At 41.2% G+C, this 22,338-nt stretch overlaps 1 protein-coding gene across 2 annotated transcripts in view; it reads left to right on the forward strand.

Moving 5' to 3' along the window:
* Window positions 1-3,903: 3,903 nt before the first annotated feature.
* Window positions 3,904-22,338, forward strand: part of LOC128698065 (solute carrier family 35 member F6) — a 51,911-nt gene continuing 33,476 nt past the window's right edge. The window contains exons 1-2 of one of the 2 annotated variants that reach the window (XM_070097603.1): window positions 3,904-4,079; window positions 19,360-19,460. In XM_070097603.1, the coding sequence (XP_069953704.1) occupies window positions 4,003-4,079; window positions 19,360-19,460 (178 nt within the window). In that variant the 5' untranslated portion in view covers window positions 3,904-4,002. Of the gene's footprint in view, window positions 4,080-8,496; window positions 8,742-19,359; window positions 19,461-22,338 lie in introns of those variants that run through there. The other variant, XM_070097605.1, reaches the window with a different exon arrangement.

Consider the following 22,338-nt stretch of genomic DNA (forward strand, 5'->3'; position numbering starts at 1 on the left):
AGGTTATATCATAATATACAAAATAACCACTGTGAAAAAAAAATAGTGAACTACCAAGCACTTTCGTGATTTCTCTCATTATCAAGGAACTGATAATGTAAAACATAACGAAATCGTTTGGAAGTTCACTATTTTTTTTCACAGTGGTTGTTCTGCACAATTATATATAACCAACATGTAGACAGAAACTCAGAAACTGATCTGTATATTTCGACCCAGTGCTGGGATGCTCTTCTGCAGGTCGCCTGAGTGATCTACCAGGTCAACACTGTATGATCTACCTGATCAACACTGTGTGATCTACCAGCTCAACACTGTTATCTACCAGTTCAACGCTCTGAGTTCACCAGGTCTGACATCATAGTCAGTCAAGGAACAACAGTCAGCTACTATAAAGAAAAACTTGCGAGGTCCCAACCACACAAACTATAGTGCACTGCGCTAATTGTTGCTTTGTCACCTGTTGACCTTCATAACAACCCAGTCGCGGAAACTGGCGCTTAGGTACATAAGAGGAATATCAAGTGCTCTTGTGTCCACGGTGTAGCCGGGTAACAAGCCGTAGACTCACCATTCCACGGGACGTCCGAAGCATGTCTGGTGTAGACACATGAGTCAGAGAACCGACAAGTTGATAAGTTAAACACATGTGCAGCATTTGGGTGTCTTTATTGAGGAAACGTTTCGCCACTGTGTGGCGAAACTGTGTGGGCACACAGTGGCTTCCTCAGTCCAATACAAAGACGAATGGTGAAGATAGGAGGAGTTTGAGGTAATGAGTCCCCCAGTCTGGAGTCGATGTAATTAGTCCATCAACATTGTCCCAGACTATGGAGCAAAACTCTTCTCCAGGCTGAAGGACTGACCACCTCAAAACTACGTCTTCAAGGTTGATGGACTGATGACATCGTGTTTACATCTCTACTACTTCTGTTCACTCTTCTGTACTCGACTGAAGAACTGATATACGGACTGCATCAGTAGTACTGAGTACAATACGGCAGTGAACCAGCAGTGATTACATGCACTAGTATCCAGGTTAAGTTACTAGACCCCTGGCTGTCTTCACGAGGGAACCGGATAGGTTCATGAGGTCAGTACCTGACCAGCCAGGCTGTGGTTAGTACGCTGGACTATGGGTGACTAGCAGTAACAGCCAGGTTGATCAGGCCTTGATGCTAGACCTAGACTCAGTTTTTAGTATAGCTTGGGTAATACATCACAATCATGAGTACTATGGAAATGTTGCAAATGAAGGATTGGTCAATTAAAAATAAATGAAAATGGAATTATATTGGTTAAGTGACCTGCATATTATGAAGTAGTCGAACTGGGGCGTTGAAATCTAAGCATGAGAATTTACAAGCAATGGATGATAATAATAACTATGCCTACAAGTACTTGTACAAGGTATACAGGACTAGCTGACATCAATGACATACTACTATATAGGATACAACATTTATGTGAGTTTACCTGGAGTTTTCCTGGAGAGAGTTCCGGGGGTCAACGCCCCCGCGGCCCGGTCTGTGACCAGGCCTCCTGGTGGACCAGAGCCTGATCAACCAGGCTGTTACTGCTGGCTGTACGCAATCCAACGTACGAGCCACAGCCCGGCTGGTCAGGTGCTGACTTTAGGTGCTATTTAATAGGTGAAACAAAGTCCGAGTAGTCATTGAAACTTAAACCTTGAGTAGCTTTAAAAATAGATTAGAGACGTACGTGAGTGGGCGTGACTTGAACCTGCCTGGCATGGGCCCACAGCAGTACTTCTTCCTTCCTTCTTAAGTGGGCGTGATTTGGACCTGCCTAACATGGGCCTGTAGCCCTGCTTCTTCTTTCTTTGTTCTCGTGTATTAGTAAAAGATGGTAAGTAAGACAAATGCACAACAGTTAGGCATCTTTATTCTGAAACGTTTCGCCTACACAGTAGTCTTCTTCAGTCGTGTACAGAAAAGTTGGCAGTAGAGATGTGAAGACGATGTAATCTTCCTGTGGAAAATTACATTTATCTGAATGTAACTCATTATGTACATAACAGTAAATGACAACAAAGATAATTATTATTTATCAGTTACATAGACAAGTAGGAATTTGAGACACCTAGGTCGCAAAAAATGTCCCCCTTCGATACCTACCACTGTTATATCCACAAGTTGCTCTGGACCTATTAATTACAAATGAAATATACATCACCAGGAATTCTGGTAATATAAATTTGTGGACTGTATATTAAATTAATAAAGGATTATATATATACACATATACATAACAGAAGGAGAATATTTTAAAATCACTCACCAATTTGACTGGAGATCAAGGTGTATCATACTCAGAAAACCTCACTAACTAAATTTATGAAAATACTGGCCAGAATTATAACACAAATCTAGATAGCTTATCTGAGGTTCCTGGAGTTGTCTTGTCCAATCGTCTGATATCTCAAGTTATGCAGGAATGTACATCCAACAATTTCGGCTTCTGTTTGAGAGGTGTCAGCCCAATTTTAACCTCTAGAGCACGAAAATTCTTCCCATTACACTAACGTTTTGTTGGTTCACTCAAACCAAAGTGGCGAGTCTCGTCTGCGCAGGCGCAGGCTTCCCATTTTTTATAACATAATTTTTATTAAATACAGTATGGCCATCTATTTACATATAACTACTGTATTTCTGGAATATATATACTCTATTTTCCACACTTCCCATCAACCTTGAGTGAAGAAGACTACTGTGTAAGCGAAACGTTTCGGAATAAAGATTCTTAACTGTTACACATAAGATAAGAGATAAGATAAGATTTCGTTCGGATTTTTAACCCCGGAGGGTTAGCCACCCAGGATAACCCAAGAAAGTCAGTGCGTCATCGAGGACTGTCTAACTTATTTCCATTGGGGTCCTTAATCTTGTCCCCCAGGATGCGACCCACACCAGTCGACTAACACCCAGGTACCTATTTGCTGCTAGGTGAACAGGACAACAGGTGTAAGGAAACGTGTCGAAATATTTCCACCCGCCGGGAATCGAACCCGGGCCCTCCGTGTGTGAAGCGGGAGCTTTAGCCACCATTTTAATATTCATAAGTAAAAGATGTTGGCAGATGAGGAACTTTTAACATTTTCAGGCAGTGAGTTACAAATTTATCTAGGCCTTTTATTTGCATGGAGTTTTTGAACAGGTTAAGACATACAGGTAGAATGTGAGAGATACTTGTTCCTTGTACTGCCTGTATGTGTTCCGTTGTAGCACCACTGATAGACTTTAAGCTCTGGGTCAGTGAGAGCGCTGGGAGTCCTGTAGACAGCAGGCACAGTAAAAAAAATGTCAATATTGTGGAGGTTAAATAAACTGAAGCTTTTGAATGAGGGAGTGAGTGTGTGTTGCCTGGAGTCTGAGTGAGTAATAATTCTGAGAGCTGAGTTTTGCTGAGAAACAGCAGTTTTAAGGTGATTAACTACTGTTGATCCCCATACTTATATTTACAAGTTAGTTTATTATGTTTATTATGCACCCCATACCCATCCTGTGGGTATTTACAAGTAAGTTTATTTAAGCACAGGTACACATAAGTACAATTATCATACGTATAACAAGGACCCCAGTGAAAATAAGTCACTGACTTTCTTGGGGGGTTATCCTAGATAATTTACCCATGTACGATAATTGTACTTATGTGTACCTGTGATTAAATGAAGTTATTGACATAAATTATTTAGGATAACCCCAAAAAAGTCAGTGAATTATTTCCATTGGGGTCCAAGTTTACGATCGCAATGAATTGTTTATGCAAATATGAACTCAGTCACACACAAAAAACATTTTAATGTATTTGAAAGTTAGAAAACATATTGAATACGAGTTGATATAGATATATAGTGTGAGTGATGGGTAGGAGGATGGTTGGTAGTGGGAGTGTAAGCGACCAGTCCACCACAACACTTGTGATGTTGCTGGCGTGAGGAACCTTGCTATCCTCTCTTCTATCCTCCCGTCACTATCAACCATGGCCTGGACTACCAAACAGATGCTGCTGGCTATCATGATGGTCGTGACGGGATCCATTAATACCCTCTCCACCAAGTAAGGAGGCCAGAAAGGTGTTGTTTGGGGCTTTGCATTGTTAGGTAGCCTTGACCACGGGTCTGGTCATCACCCTCTAATTAATTAACAACCGGATGCTGCACACATCACATGATCGTGATTCATGTTTTTATTTCATCCTGGTGTTCGTTTTTCTATATTTCTAAAAATATTGCTAAAAGTTGCAGTAAGTTGCCTTGGTTGATGTCCTTGGTGTGTTTGCAGAGTAAATACCAAGGTGAGGCAACTTTATTTCTCTTCTGTACTTAGTTTTGATTTATTTTATTGGATAAATTGCTAATTTTCTAGTTCTTTTTCGTCACTCAGTTTTGGGGCACTGCTGAATAAGAGAAATTGCCATTTTCGTTAATTCCCTTCAGGAGAGTAAGGATCCCTTGAAGTGAAGGGGCTCTCCATCCCAGGAATAAAACCTCTCTTCTTCCTTGGATCAAATTTAAACAATTCTCTCCTCTTCCGTTTTTGGAGGGATATTTTTTCCCCTTGTGAATTTTGGCTCCTAGGTAGAGCAGGAAGGGATACTTGTGCATCCCATTCTTTTGACCACTTCAGTGGTGGTGGTGGTTGCTGTGGGAATTGGATTATCCGAGGATGTGCTGGGCAGCTCTCTGGGGTCCAGGTGGGCGGCCTTGCGTGTCCTTGGGTGGAAATATCTCGAACATGAAGAACAGTGGTAAACAGAGTTAAATCGAAAGCTGCCATGATGAAGAGCTCTGTTCCTCAAGGCACAGTACTCGCCCCTATCCTGTTCCTCATCCTCATATCAGACAGACAGAGATGTAAACCATAGCACCTTATCATCCTATGCAGACAATACTAGGATCTGCATGAGAGTGTGACCCATTGAGGACACTGCAAATCTCCAAGAAGATATAAACCAAGTTTTCCAATGGGCAATGATGTTCATTGAAGACAAATTCCAACTACTCCATTATGGGAAACTGGAGTAAATAATAGCTAGAACTGAGTATACTACAAACTCTAATCACACAATAGAGCAGAAAAGTAATGAAAGTATAGTCTGAGGATCTCACCTTCAATGATCACAACAATGCCACTATCACATTTGCAAGGAAACTGATAGGATGGATATTGAGAACATTCAGGATGAGGTGCCAAGCCAATGATGATCCTTTTTAAATCACTGTTCTCTCTTGGTTGGAATACTGCTGTACATTAACATCCCCATTCAAGGCAGATCTAGAGAATATACAGAGCCTTTACTGCACATATAAGTTCTATCCAACAACTACTGGGAATGCCTGGAAGCACTTGACTTGTACTCACTGGAGTGCAGGTGAGAGAGATCTATCATAATCTACACCTGGAAGATCCTGGTGGGACTGATCTCTAATCTGCACACAGTCCCCAATCTGTGTGCAGGCAATGCAACATACCCCCAGTGAAAAGTAGGGGCACCCTTGGTACACTAAGAGAAAACACTAAGTGTCTGGGGCCCAGAACTGTTCAGCAGCCTCCTACCAGCTTTAAAAGGACTTTCCAATAGGCCCCTGGTTGTCTTCAAGAGGGAGCTGGACAGATTCGTAAAGTTAGTGCCAAATCAGCTGGGCTGTGGTTCGTATGTTGGACTACATGTGGCCAGCAGTAACAACCTCATTGATCAGGCCCTGATCCCCCAGGAGGCCTGGTCATGGACGTTGATCCCCGGAATGCCCTCCAGGTAGACTCCAGAAGGTGGCAGTCAAGAGGTATGACTTGGCATTTCCGGTTGCCCATATCTCTGGTTGGCTGAGCCTAACTTGGTTGATTTAGGTGTCATCCTGTAATAATAATAATAATAATAATAATAATAATAATAATAATAATAATAATAATGTATTTACTACGAGTACATGTACAATAATAATAATATATTTACTACAAGTACATGTACAAGGCATACAGGCCTAGCTGACAGCAATGACATACTACAGCCTCTCCTCACTTAGCGACGTACTTGTTTACCGACGCCTCGGACTTAAAGTGGGCTCTCTGACCAGTATTTATACCTAAATAATGTATATTAGAGCTGATTTCCTCTACATATTCTGTTTATTTCAATATACACTACACTACTGTATAAACATTTAAAAATACAGAAATGTTATAAATACCAGAAATGTTATAAATGGTGCAAAGGTGACATTAAAACAATATCAAAGATGGTTGACACAAACCCACTACCATTATAATATGCTCCTCATTTAGCGATGAATTCATTTAACAACGTGGTCTTAGGAACGGAACTCTGCCGTTCAGTGAGGAGAGGCTGTACTATATAGAAAGCCACTTGTTATTCAGAGCATTTCGGACAAATTAGGTCACTATTGTCCCAGGATGTGACCCACACCAGTCGACTAACACCCAGGTACACATTTTACTGATGGGAAACATAGACAACCAGTGTAAAGAAACACACCCAATGTTTCTACCCTAGCTGGGAATCGAACCCAGACCCTTGCCATGTGAAGCGAGAGCTTTAGCCATCAGGGCACTGGTGTACTGGTATTCCGAGTACGGCATGCCAGTGGTCCTTTTGAGTTACGATTTTAATTCGTTCCAAATAACATATCATAACTCAAGCCCCAAAATACATAGTTTTATGGAAATTCATTCAAACATGCCAGAACACACCTAACCTCCCCATGGATATATTTTGTTGTTTACATACTCTGAGGTTTTTCTGAGTGGTAAACAAGCATAGGCTTCAGCTTAAAATCTCCATAAGCATTGGCACCCAACTGAAGAGCAAATGTATCTTTCACAGGATTTTAGCCCAATCAGGGTGACAGGACAGGGTAGAGAAGGCAGGCCAGGGAAGGGCAGGTCAGAGGCAGGGCAGCATAGGATAGGATAGGATAGGCCAGAGAAGGCAGGCCAGAACTGGGTTGGGTAGGACAGGGCAAGGCAGTAAAAGATTCATAAAGAATTGTAGGTTAATATTTACACTTGTTGTGATCTCTCACTGCCTGCATCTGGTACACATACTCTCTCTCTTTGTCACCTTCAAAACACCCTCCACCCTCAATCTATTAAAGATATTTAAATCACCCTGTCTTGTGAAACTAAGACATATTTGCAACATCTGGGTAACTTTATTGTAGACATATTGCCATACGTCTACAATAAAGTTACCCAGATGTTGCATGTGTGTCTTGGTTTCATCTTGTCGGTATTGTATACCATTCTTGTACACCCTGTCTTGTCTCTGGGCTGAGGCCAATCATCGTACACATAGCATCTCAGATTTTTCAATGTAACTTAAAACTAAATTTCTTTGAGGCTAAATTATAACTCAAAACCATCACAACTCGGGGGGGGAGGGGTCATCGTATTTTGGAAACTACATACTTGGATAATGGGCTTTTCTAGGTGGTGGTATATTTGCCCCATTGTACTCTATACCATTTGTACCAATACTGACTTGATAAAGCTCCTAGTGATAAATGCAACAATGTAAAAATTAATAAAGCTAAACACTGAAGGAAAAAATTCATCATACAGTTCTATATCTAGATTTACATGCATAAATTTTTGATAAAATTCAGATGTCTAGTTTGCCCTATCTGCAGTACTTTCTGTTGACATTGACAGTGGCATTGATGCCATTGAAGATGGAAGCACCTAAAGCAGCAGCAATATAACTATCAGACGACTTCACAAGTACATGTACTTTATCTTTTATTTTTTGCTGTTTTGAAGTATTTTATCACACAATCTTAATGTTTTGCTAGTCATGGTTACCGCTACCTGACATTATTTATTAATTTAAAGGGCATATTTTATGCAAAAATGTGATAAAAATAAGCTTTGATTTATGCTTTTCAACTTGTATATGACCTGTAGAATTCTTTAAAGGTGCAAACAATGATAATCAAAAATTTTATTTTTTAGTATTTGTTTTTAATATTAAATAGCTTTTAATACCAAGGGTGCTGTAAATAATCAAGAGGCCAATGCAGTTGTTTTAAAATTAACTAAGGTAACTGCTCTAATTTTTCTTTCATTCTGCATCTTGCCAGCCTGTTTCGGCGAACACCGACAAAAGGAAACATTTTTTGTGGTTACGTCATGTAGCGCATAAATGATATCTGGTGACCTGCATATATTGTTGAACTATTTAGATGTGTGAGAGATGTCAGGAAATTGGAGCAGGAGCATGCAACAGGTGAAGTTGAATATGGCATTACAAAAGGAGATGAGTTAGTTGGAAGAGGGTAGAAATGGGTGCATGATCAAGAGATGTGGTTATGAGTTTGGTGGTGGAGCAGTGGGTTGGGGTGTGATTAGGAGAGAGTGAGGGGTACAGTATATTCAAGAGGGGGAAGGGGGGGGGGCAAAGATTGGGTGGGGTGGGAGGTGGAGCTCATAGTATGTATAGCAGGAGGTAGCGTAGATTAATTGATAATGTCTCACTCAAGTTCAAGGTGCCTTTGTGTCCACATGTGCTGGGAAAATAGAGGGTTGCAAGTTGATGTGAAGTGCTCCATTTCTTTCAGGTGTAAGAAAAATTGCATCTTGCATAGCAAATAGTGCAGGTGCTGGCAACTGAGACACTCGTTGAAAAATGGCTTGGACACAAAAACAAGTTCTTCTCGCCGTATTGCTTGTCTTCACTGGCTCTATTAATACGTTGTCAACCAAGTAAGCAGTGCACTGTGATGATAAATTAAGAATTTTCTTTTATTGCAACCCTTCACCTACCATATGAATGAGAATGTAGTATAGGGAATACTATTTAATTACAGTATCACTAGGAACAAATTGACCTATAACACACTTGACTGGTCCGAACCCTTGACTGGTCCGAACCCTTGACTGGTCCGAACCCTTGACTGGTCCGAACCCTTGACTGGTCCGAACCCTTGACTGGTCCGAACCCTTGACTGGTTTCAAACGGTTTCGTTGGACAATAAAGCAGACTGTAAACGGATGGGGTTGTAGGCGCCCTTATAAACACAAACATTAAATATATACCAGGAACGTGCACGGTAAGCTGTCCAATATACAAAAACAGTTAGAAACAGAAATACAAATAGCTAGAGCTTCATTTAAGGAGGTTATTAATAGAATATTCAAGAGGTTGCTAGTAGAATTGCAGTAAATCAACCATTCAAATCATTATGAAGCTGTGCTTGGTCTGTGGTCAGTCAAACAAACGGGCTTCCACATGCATAAATTGTCATTTTTGTGGAAATTGGTGTCACACCCCTTGTGCAGATATCCAAGAACTAGCTACAAGCAGTATTAAAACAGGGAAGTGTTTTTGGGTATGCCCAAATAAGATAAATCTGTGGACTAAAATCACAAGGGTATTAAAAGAGGTCAACATCAAAGCTGCTTTCATAGAAAACCTGGAAGCTTTCTACAACAGATGGGAACATAAAAAGTCTGGGCTGAATGGTACTGCCCTTGATACTGGCCATGTAGTCAGAAACTGTAAGGCTGGAGATGATGTCCTGGTAGTCAGTAAATGTGGGGCTGATAGTGCTGTCCTGGGAGACAGTAATGGTGAAGCTGGAGGTGCTGTCCTGGGAGACAGTAATGGTGAAGCTGGAGGTGCTGTCCTGGGAGACAGTAATGGTGAAGCTGGAGGTGCTGTCCTGGGAGACAGTAATGGTGAAGCTGGAGATGCTGTCCTGGGAGACAGTAATGGTGAAGCTGGAGATTTTGTCCAGGTAGTCGGGAATTATACGCAGGAAGGAATACATATAAATGACCTCATAGGGGACAGGAGCCATAGTAGGGAAACAAGTGTAGTCAAAGATAAGATAAAACCAATATTGCAAACTAGAAATACCGCAGGAAATAGCAAACAAGAGGACTCCACTAGCAATAGTGAGGATATATTACCAAAAACAACTGGTGGGAGCTCCGTTGTTGGTGCTAGGGAGGATAGAAGTAAGACAGGGAAACATGCACCAACAGGGAATACAGTCACAGAAACCCAAGGCAAACGGAAACCAAGCCTGTGCACATACTATGCACTCGGTATCTGCTGGCATGGGAAATCTGGAAAAACAGATGGGACGTGCAACTATGACCACCCTAGAAAATGCCATGCCCATATGACAACAGGAAAATGCAAACTCCCTTCCTGTAAGCTTTTTCACCCTGAACTGTGTACCTCTTCAGTACAGGAAAGACTGTGCTATAATTTAAATTGCCAGGCATACCATCTAAAGGGGACAAAAAGATACAAAACATCCAGGCCATGGGAAAACCTGGGTAGCCAGAGCCACTCAAGAGGGAGAGGTTTTTTAGTGCCAGGAAGGAAAAAAAACTGGCAGGAAATGGCAGAAAACGTACACCAAATCCAGTCATTCCTGGAGTGGAACCACAGTCGATAGCCTCCACTCCAAACCAACAGATACAGATACTAATGCCGGAAAAAAAATCTCCCCCCAGTACCAACAATACCACCAGTCCGATAACATTCTTCTTGGCAAATATACAGGGTCTAAAGCCAGCATCAAACAACAAAATACCTTTCATCCGTGGACTGCTTGCAGAGGCAAAGGCAATGTTCGCGGCTTTCACTGAGACCCACATAAAGGATCACTTGGACAACGAAATATGGATCCCAGGTTACAACCTATACAGATGTGACAGAGTGAACAGGCAAAAGGGGGGGGTTGGCCTGTACATTGCAGAGTCACTTGTTTGCACAGAACTGCTAAATGCCTCAAATGATGTAGTGGAAGTTTTAGCAGTAAAGGTCGAGAACCAAAACCTAGTCATTGTGGTAGTCTACAAGCCTCCGGATGCAACATCCCAGCAATTCCAGGAACAGCTGTAAAAAATTGACCACTGTCTGGAAAATCTTCCAGCTCCTGCACCCAACATCTTGCTCCTGGGGGATTTCAACTTAAGGCACCTAAAATGGAGGAATATAGCAAATAATATTGTTGCAGTAATAACACCAGGAGGCAGCTCTGATGAAAACTCACACTCACGCGAGCTTTTAAATCTCTGCACAAAATTCAATTTAAACCAGCAAATAATAGAGCCTACTAGACTGGAGAATACACTAGACCTCATCTTCACTAACAATGATGATCTGATAAGAAATGTCACCATATCAAAAACAATATACTCAGATCACAACATAATTGAGGTTCAGTCATGTATGCGCGGAGCCCCAGACCGACATAATGAGATTAGTCACGAGGGAGCATTCACCAAATTCAACTTCAATAACAAAAACATAAAGTGGGACCAAGTAAACCAAGTCCTAACCGATATAAGCTGGGAAGATATACTAAACAACACAGACCCCAACTTATGCCTAGAACAGATTAACTCGGTGGCACTCGATGTATGCACAAGGCTTATTCCTCTAAGAAAAAGGAGGAGTAGATGTAAAATAGAAAGAGACAGGCGCTCCCTTTACAGGCGACAGAAAAGAATAACAGAGCGGCTAAAAGAGGTCAATATATCTGAAATGCGTAGGGAGACACTGGTCAGAGAAATAGCAAGCATCGAACTTAAGCTAAAAGAATCCTTTAGGAGTCAGGAATCGCGGGAAGAACTAAAAGCCATAAATGAAATCGAAAGAAACCCAAAGTATTTCTTCTCCTATGCCAAATCAAAATCGAGAACAACGTCCAGTATTGGGCCCCTACTTAAACAAGATGGGTCCTACACAGATGACAGCAAGGAAATGAGTGAGCTACTCAAGTCCCAATATGACTCAGTTTTTAGCAAGCCGCTAACCAGACTGAGAGTCGAAGATCAAAATGAATTTTTTATGAGAGAGCCACAAAATTTGATTAACACAAGCCTATCCGATGTTATCCTGACGCCAAATGACTTCGAACAGGAGATAAATGACATGCCCATGCACTCTGCCCCAGGGCCAGACTCATGGAACTCTGTGTTCATCAAGAACTGCAAGAAGCCCCTATCACGAGCCTTTTCCATCCTATGGAGAGGGAGCATGGACACGGGGGTCGTCCCACAGTTACTAAAAACAATAAACATAGCCCCACTCCACAAAGGGGGCAGTAAAGCAACAGCAAAGAACTACAGACCAATAGCACTAACATCCCATATCATAAAAATCTTTGAAAGGGTCCTAAGAAGCAAGATCACCACCCATCTAGAAACCCATCAGTTACACAACCCAGGGCAACATGGGTTTAGAACAGGTCGCTCCTGTCTGTCTCAACTATTGGATCACTACGACAAGGTTCTAAATGCACTAGAAGACAAAAAGAATGCAGATGTAATATATACAGACTTTGCAAAAGCCTTCGACAAGTGTGACCATGGCGTAATAGCGCACAAAATGCGTGCTAAAGGAATAACAGGAAAAGTCGGTCGATGGATCTATAATTTCCTCACTAACAGAACACAGAGAGTAGTCGTCAACAGAGTAAAGTCCGAGGCAGCTACGGTGAAAAGCTCTGTTCCACAAGGCACAGTACTCGCTCCCATCTTGTTCCTCATCCTCATATCCGACATAGACAAGGATGTCAGCCACAGCACCGTGTCTTCCTTTGCAGATGACACCCGAATCTGCATGACAGTGTCTTCCATTGCAGACACTGCAAAGCTCCAGGCGGACATCAACCAAATCTTTCAGTGGGCTGCAGAAAACAATATGAAGTTCAACGATGAGAAATTTCAATTACTCAGATATGGTAAACATGAGGAAATTAAATCTTCATCAGAGTACAAAACAAATTCTGGCCACAAAATAGAGCGAAACACCAACGTCAAAGACCTGGGAGTGATCATGTCGGAGGATCTCACCTTCAAGGACCATAACATTGTATCAATCGCATCTGCTAGAAAAATGACAGGATGGATAATGAGAACCTTCAAAACTAGGGAGGCCAAGCCCATGATGACACTCTTCAGGTCACTTGTTCTATCTAGGCTGGAATATTGCTGCACACTAACAGCACCTTTCAAGGCAGGTGAAATTGCCGACCTAGAAAATGTACAGAGAACTTTCACGGCGCGCATAACGGAGATAAAACACCTCAATTATTGGGAGCGCTCGAGGTTCCTAAACCTGTATTCCCTGGAATGCAGGAGGGAGAGATACATGATTATATACACCTGGGAAATCCTAGAGGGACTAGTACTGAACTTGCACACGAAAATCACTCGCTATGAAAGCAAAAGACTTGGCAGACGATGCACCATCCCCCCAATGAAAAGCAGGGGTGTCACTAGCACGTTAAGAGACCATACAATAAGTGTCAGGGGCCCGAGACTGTTCAACTGCCTCCCAGCACACATAAGGGGGATTACCAACAGACCCCTGGCAGTCTTCAAGCTGGCACTGGACAAGCACCTGGGGTCAGTTCCTGATCAGCCGGGCTGTGGCTCGTACGTTGGTTTGCGTGCAGCCAGCAGCAACAGCCTGGTTGATCAGGCTCTGATCCACCAGGAGGCCTGGTCACAGACCGGGCCGCGGGGGCGTTGACCCCCGGAACTCTCTCCAGGTAAACATACATACATATACTGCAATTGGTGGCAGGGAGTTAGTGACTTGATCACTTGACTAAGACCTCATCATTTCATTTTTTTTTTTTTTGGCAGTTAACCCTTTCAAAATTTACTGTTATTATCTATGACTTGAAAAAAGTTTAGACTGTGACTTATGGACTTAAAATTATTTTGATTATATTGTGATCATTAAAATTGTTATTGATGGAAGCAAATTGAAAATACATACGGTGGTACCTCGGGTTACAAACTTAATTCGTTCCAGAAGGCTGTTTGAGTGCCAATACTGAACGAATTTGTTCCCATAAGGAATAATGTAAATTAGATTAATCTGTTTCAGACCACCAAAAATACACTTACAAAAATACTTACAAAAATACAATTACAGTGGTACCCCGAGTTTCTAACTGCTCCCAACTCGACCAATTATGTAAGTTTATTTGTGTAAGTGTGTTTGTAAGTGTATTTTTGGGGGTCTGAAACGGACTCTAATTTACATTATTCCTTGTGGAAACAAATTCGTTCGGTATTGGCACTCAAACAGGATTCTGGAATGAAATGCATAAGTTCAAAACTCGGGGTACCACTGTACATAATTGTTTGAGCTGGCAGCGGTTTGTATGCCGAGGTACCATTGTATTAGCAACTGTTAAAGCGCACTGAATAAGCAAATGGTTCCAGTGTTTTGTAAATACATAGTGGTTTAGACACAAAGCCAACCTGGAGTCTACCTGGAGGGTATTCCACGGATCAACGCCTCTGTGGCCCGGTCCATGACCAGGCCTCCCAGTAGATCAGGGCCTGATCAACCAGGCTGTTACTGCTGGCCGCATGTAGTCCAACGTACGAACCACAGCCCAGCTGATCCAGCACCAGCTTTAAGTATCTGTCCATCTCCCTCTTGAAGGCAACAAGGGGTCTATTGGTAAATCCCCTTCTGCATGGTGGGAGGCCATTGAACAGTCTTGGGCCCCAGACAAAGAGACCCTTTTATTTTAAATTTCACGATATAAAAATTAAAGGCTCTAATTTTGCTGTCTTGATATTTTTGGGTTTACAGCAATATATTCACTTAATTTTTTGTAAATTATACAAGTCACTCAAACTGTCGCTGCAAAATTAGTATTATCTGTTACATCTGTTACTGTAATTGTGTTTCACACATTGTAATATTGTTAAATCTGTCAAAATAATATTAAATCTGTTGTAATAGTGTTGTATCTTGCACCTGTACTGTAAGTGTTACATATGTATTGGTGTAATAGTGTTACATCTGTGTTGCTGTAATGTTGCATCTGTAGTAAAAGCATTACTTGTGTTACTGTACTAGTGTTGCATCTGTTGCTGTACTATAATAGTGTTATGTCTGGGTTGTTGTTATAGCATATATGAGCTTTGATAACTTTAGTGTTGCATCTATCTTCTCTTATCTATCTTTTCTCTCCTCCCTTCTGTTCTGTCAGCATGCTTCAACAAAACAGCACAGACTGGAAACACAGAAACAACAGATGCTGCACCTTTGTTTGACACAACTTTTTTTTTTCAATACAGAAAGTTTTGGTCACAATAATTTATCCAAATGTTCCTACTATTTTTCTTTTAGCTGTTGGGATTTTTTGGTGGTATAAATTTGTGATTAATAGTGTATGACAAACTCTTTAGTTAAGACTAGTGTCTCAGTAATATAACCTTATCCCTAGCAGCTTGTTGCCAGTTACAACCAGGTCTCAGGCATCTAGACAATGAAACAATGAAGGGGGAAAATGTAGCACATTATACCTTATAACCTTGTACTGTACACCAAAAGGCACAGTAAATTAGGAGATACTCCCAATGTACATTATAACCTTGTACTTTTATTCTCAGTGAATGCTATATTCCCATCATACCTCATAACCTTGTATTAAACTTCTCATAGTAAATAAAGACATACACATTATACCTCACAATGGGTTCACAGACATCTAGGTAGTGTATGGGGAACTGTAACTTATCACCCATCATATTTATATGATGAATGAGGGAATACTGTATACCTGGTCCCTATCATAGGTTATCTCTTATCTCTTAGTAGTTCTGGGAATTATCTTTCTCCACAGCTTGGTTTCACACCATGTCTCTTAAGATGGAAAGGAAATATTAAAGGTTTAAGAACTGTTGTGAAGCACAAAGGATATTAAATATATGTGTATACTGTGGTGGCCCATGGCCTGGTGGCAAAAGCTCTCGCTTTACACGGTGAGGGTCCGGGTCTGATTCCCAGCAAGGGTAGAAACATTGGGCATGTTACCTTACACTGGTTGTCTATGGAAATACATATAAACACACATGCAGTATAATGTGATCCTTTATTGACAACGTTTTGCCCACACAGTGAGCTTTTTCAAGTCACAAACAGATCTACCTGGGGTGGAAGGTATGCGAGTATTTATAGTCAGGTTCAGAATGTTGAGGTCAGGTGGAGAATGCTGCATCTGATGATGTACCGAGTGGGGTTATAGAGTCTAAAATCTTGGGTAGCTTGGAAGGGAGATTGGATAAATTTGTGAGCAGACCTTCCAATCTCCCTTCCAAGCTACCCAAGATTTTAGACTCTGTAACCCCACTCGGTACATCATCAGATGCAGCATTCTCCACCAGACCTCAACATTCTGAACCTGACTATAAATACTCGCATACCTTCCACCCCAGGTAGATATGTTTGTGACTTGAAAAAGCCCACTGTGTGGACGAAACGTTGTCGATAAAGGATCACATTATACTGCATGTGTGTTTATATTTCCATTGTGTCGGTATTTTATACCATTTATTTCCACCAGTTGCCTATGTTCACCCATCAGTGAAGTAGGTACCTGGATGAAAATTATACACATATGCAACATTTGGGTATCTTTATTGTAGACGTTTTGCCATCCAGTGGCTTTATCAAGTGGCTTTATCAATACAGATTTTAGGACATGAAGACAGTAGAACTATATACAAAAGATGAGATAATCAGTCCCTCAGCCTTGGAGTTGGTGTGAAGAGCACCATGGTTGTTGAGATTCTGGAGCACAGACAAGGAGGTTGGTGCTTATATAGGCGTCGGGTGGATAGGGACGGGTAGCAGACGAGGGCATAGTCACTGGTACACAGGATTCCCCAGTGGAAGTAGGTCATACCCAAGGGATGGGTTTGTGGTGGTAGTATAGTTGTAGTAGCCATGAAGGTTATATAGATGGAATCTTGGACATCTGCATAACCTTCATGTCTACTACAACTACTACTACTACCACTAACCCATCTCTTGGGTATGACCTACTTCCACTGGGGAATCCTGCCTACCAGTGACTATGCCCTTGTCTGCTACCCGTCCCCATCCACCTGACGCCTATATGAGCGCCAGCCTCCTTGTCTGTGCTCCAGAATCTCAACAACCACAGTGCTCTTCACATCAGTATTGATAAAGCCACTGGATGGCGAAACATCTACAAAAAAGATTCCCAGATGTTGGACGTGTGTCTAATTTTCATCTTGTCAGTATTGTATACATTTTAGGTACCTGGATATTAGTTGACTGGTGTGGGTCGCATCCTGGGACAAAACTGACCTAATTTGCCCAAAATGCCCTACATAACAAGTGGCTTTCCACGTGGTAGTATGTCATTGATGTCAGCTAGGCCTGTATACTTTGTACATGTACTTTTAGAAATAAAGATATTATTACTATTGTAAATAGAAGCTTGTAGGATTTACCTGTCATCTTTCATATTTATGAGAAAGTAAAGATCCTCCATATTGCTTTCACACTCTTGACAAGTTGGTGGTACAGTTGTCCTTCATGTATAATGATTTCCTGTTAGAAGGATGGAGTAAACTGATGTACCTTTCATGAGTTCTGAGAGTTTTTCTACTCCCATGGCCAGTCTTGGCTGGTGCTTTCCTGGTCAACCAGGCTGATGTTGGCCTGTAGCCCCACATATCCATCATAGCCTGATTGATCTGGCACCTGGTGAAGCTACGTTTCCAGTTTCCTCTTGGAGACCTCTACATTTGTCCAGTGAAACTTTTAATACTTTCACTACAAAGTCTCTCACCTTCTGGTAGAAATAGGTTGTCTCACAAGAGAATTTGCACAAAGCAAATCTACATAAAGTAAGAGAAGCTTATAACTGGTTCAAAATAATCTTAAATGATAATGGGGAGATTGATATCACGTTTTTACATGATTAACAATTATAATAGCAACTCTGAGCTTGAAAGAGAGGACTTGAAGAGAAATGGTATAGAATACCGACACTGGAAAAAGACACCAATGCAGAATAATGTGATAATTCATTTGTGACCTAGTAAAGCCTACTGTTTGGGTAAAAGACTGCATTGTACTGTATTTGTTTTTCTTTCCAACGGTGGCCCATGGCCTGGTGGCAAAAGCTCTCACCTCACACAGTGAGGGGTCAGATTCGATTGCCGGCAAAGGGTGGAAACATTGGGTATGTTTCCTTACACCAGTTGTCTGTTCACCCATCAGTAAAAAATGGGTACCAGGGTGTTAGTTGACTGGTGTGGGTCACATCCTGGAACAAAATTGACCTAATTTGCCTGAAATGCTCTGCATAACAAGTAGCTTTCTATATAGTATGTCATTGATGTCAGCTAGGCTTGTATACCTTGTACATGTACTTGTAGAAATAAAGATATTATTATTAAATGCGGGTGTGCCTTAATACTGGTGAAGAGATCTTGATCTAGGTAATTAAAATTATGCTCTCCTCCTTTGGATCAAACTTGATTATATATCTCCTATGTCTCCCAGGTGCTGTATGACCCTTACAGTCTTACCACTTCCCCATAAATATCATGCTAATCCTATGCAAGGATTGGCACACTGTTTGGTAAATTTAGTATGTATCTGGCTGTGATACATTTTTTTCCTCAATTGTAGGGTTTGTAAAAATGATTAATTCGGAATAACGGCTATAAACTTGGCCAGGACTTGAATGGTGGCATGGCAGACCCAGAATTGTCCATGCTTTTAGGACCATATCAGGTAGGCCCTGGTAAATTTTAGGATTTCTTTGAACACTGGTCAAGTCCAGCCCCCCCTCCCTTTTTTTTAAACACGTCGGCCGTTTCCCACCAAGGCAAGGTGACCCAAAAGAAAAACCCAAAAAGAAAGAAAAAACTTCCATTATCAATCAACACTTTCACCATCACTCATACATAATTACTGTCTTTGCAGAGGCGCCCAGATATGACAGTTTAGATAGTCCAAACTGCCAATATCTCAAACTACTCCTTTAAAGTGCAGGCATTATACTTCCCATTTCCAGGATTCAAGTCCAGCTAACTGGTTTTCTTTAAGTTATACAGTTTATAAATACTGTACTGTATTGTATTTATTTTGGGAAATTTCAGAAATTAATCAGTTTCAGCTAAGGGTCTAGGAAATTATTTGAGATGTCATAGATCAAGTGGTTTTTAATGCTCCCTCCATGAATGTAATAAAATATGTAATAAATAAATTATTATTATTGTTTATTAATAATAATGGATGTAGAGGTATACTGCTGACAGGTATGGGTATACAGACAATATCGATGCAACAAAGTGAGGATGCACGTAACTTGGGCATTTGTAAGTGAGGATGCGTGTAACTTGGCCATATGTAAGCGAGGATGCTCGTAACTTGGGCATTTGTAAGTAAGGATGCATGTAACTTGGACATTTGTGAAGTCATAAATTGTTGATAATTTCATTCTAGTTTACGTAATCCCAAATGCTACATTTTCTTAATTACATGTACTATTTTGAATTTCAGATGGGCAGATGAAATGACAGCCGTAAACAGCGAAGGTGAAGATGTTCCTTTTAATCATCCGTACTTCCAAACTGAGGGCATGTTTATAGGAGAAATGTTATGTGAGTAATGTGAAGTGTTTTGATGTATACAGTGGACCCCCGGTTTTCGTAATTGATCCGTTCCAGAGAGTAACTAAACCCGAATCTGATGAATTCTGAATTTTCCCCATAAGAAATAATGGAAATCCAATTAATCCGTTCCCAGCACCCAAAAATATTAAAAAACAAAATAATTTTTTACATGAAATATACATTTCCCTACACAGAAAACAATGAGATGCAGAATAAAACAATACTAAAATGACACTTACATTTATTGAAGACTTATTGATGAGTGATGAGATAGGAGGAGGGGAGAGGCTGGAGGTGTACTATTGTTTGGAAGGGGAATCCCCTTCCATAAAGACTTCAGGTACCAAGTCCTTTTCTGGGGTTACTTCCCTTCTTTGTTTTTTAATTCCTCTAGGACCAACTTGAGAGTCACTGGACCCCTGTCGATCAAAAAAGTGTTCCAGAGAGTTCTGTATCTGGCGTTTCTTTAAAACTTCCCTAAAATGGGACACAACATTGTCATTGTACATGTTGCCAACACGGACTGCAACAGCTTTGTTAGGGCGATGTTCATCCATAAAGGTTTGCACCTTTGTCCACATTGTACAAATCTCCTTAATCTTTGAGGAAGGCATCTTCCTCCATCTCTCCTCTGAAGCAATTTCCTGAGCTGTGGTCTGTTGCTGTTGCAGATGAAGCTCTTGCAGCTCTGTAGTGGTTAGCTCTTCATCGTGGTCCTCCACCAACTCTTCCACATCCTCAAAACTCGCATCCAACCCCATGGAATTCCCCAGTGCCACAATATTTTCCACAACTGGCATAGGCTCCTCAGGGTCAGCCCCAAACCCTTCAAAATTCGTCTTGTACACATTGTGGCCTTCAAAGTCCTGGAAGTCACTCCCTCCCAAGCCTTACCTATAAGGTTTATGCAGTGGAGGATATTGAAGTGATCTTTCCAGAACTCTCTTAAGGTCAGTTCAGTGTCTGAGGTCACTTGAAAGCACTTTTGAAACTGCTTTGGTGTACAGTTTTTTGAAATTTGAGATGACCTGCTGGTCCATGGGCTGGATGAGAGGAGTGGTATTAGGGGGCAAGAACTTCACTTTGATGAAATGAAACTCCTGCACCATTTGCTCTTCCAAGTCTGGAGGATGAGCAGGAGCATTGTCCATTACCAGGAGGCACTTGAATTCCAATTTATTTTCCAGGAGGTATTTCTTCACACTGGGGCCAAACACATCATTGAACCAATCAAGGAAAATGCCCCTCGTGACCCATGCCTTACTGTTTGCCTTCCACATCACACACAATTTATTCTTGATGACACTTTTTCTTGAACACACTGGGATTTTCAGTGATACACCAGTAAAGGCTTCACTTTGAAATTCCCACTAGAATTACTACAAAACATGAGAGTTAGCCTATCTTTCATAGGCTTGTGTCCTCTTTGGCATTTTCTTCTAAAAGAGGCCTGTTTCGTCACAATTGAACACTTGTTGGGGTTTGAATTTTTCAGCCTTTATGCACCCTTTGAATTCCTGAACATATTTTTCAGCCACTTTTTTGTCAGAACTGGCAGCCTCACCATGCCATATCACACTGTGTATGCCACTACGATTCTTAAATCTCTCAAACCAGCCTTTGCTGGCCTTAAATTCATCAATATCAGCACTAGTTCCAGGCATTTTCTTGATGAGATCATCATGCAACTGCCTTGCCTTTTCACAAATTGACTGCATAACACTATCTCCTGATAATTGTTTCTCGCTGATCCACACCAACAACAAAGTTTCCACATCTTTCAGTATTTGTGATCTCTGTTTTGTAAGCATATGTGCACTTTTTGCAACAACAGCTTCCTTGATTTCCTTTCTCTTGGCCAAGATAGAAGTGATGGTTGTATGGGGTTTGTTATACAACCTGGCCAGCTCGGCGACATGCACTCCACTTTCATATTTTGCAATGATGTCTTTCTTGAATTCTATAGTGTTTCTCACCCTCTTTACTAAAGGGCTGGCACTAGAAGCTTTGTTTGGGCCCAGGGTGGCTTATTTAGCAGGTGCAAGCACTAAAAAGAATGGAATAATACAAAATGTATCGTGTGAATGCATGGGATCGTCCTCACTGGCTGAGAAACAATGGCACACTGGCTGTAATTGGTGCGTTGGACTGCTCGAGGTGCGCGGACACATTTGGGACGAATGACTAATACCGAGTTCAATGACGATCACAGCCAATATTTTGACGAAAAAACATTACTTATTCCGAATACAGTGGACCCCCGGTTAACGAACTTTTTTCATTCCAGTAGTATGTTCAGGTGCCAGTACTGACCGAATTTTTTCCCATAAGGAATATTGTGAAGTAGATTAGTCCATTTCAGACCCCCAAACATACACGTACAAACGCACTTACATAAATACACTTACATAATTGGTTGCATTTGGAGGTGATCGTTAAGCGGGGGTCCACTGTATTATGAAATCCGACAACAACGTAATCCGGGTTTCCACTGTATTAAGGTTGATATTATGTAAGTTAGTTCTTGGTAAATATACTTAACCCTTTCAGGGTCCATGCCATAGTTCTATGGCTTTGAGTTGGGGGGGGGGTCCAACCGTAGATCTACACCATGAGCTCAGCTCACTTTGATAAGCTTGAGTGGTAAATTTGGGCCTAGATATGAGAGAATACGTCTGTGGTATGTGTACACCACATAAAACAAATCCTGCAGCACACAGTGCATAATGAGAGAAAAAACTGAGACCGTAATTTTCGATTAAAACAGCGACTGCAGTGTTTTTTCGTGTGTTTTTTACAGTTGTATTTGTGATTTCTTGGTCTCATTTGATGGAATGGAAAATATGTTTCAGAAATAGAGATGATT

Source organism: Cherax quadricarinatus, chromosome 58, assembly GCF_038502225.1.
Source record: "Cherax quadricarinatus isolate ZL_2023a chromosome 58, ASM3850222v1, whole genome shotgun sequence".
Lineage (NCBI taxonomy): Eukaryota > Metazoa > Arthropoda > Malacostraca > Decapoda > Parastacidae > Cherax > Cherax quadricarinatus.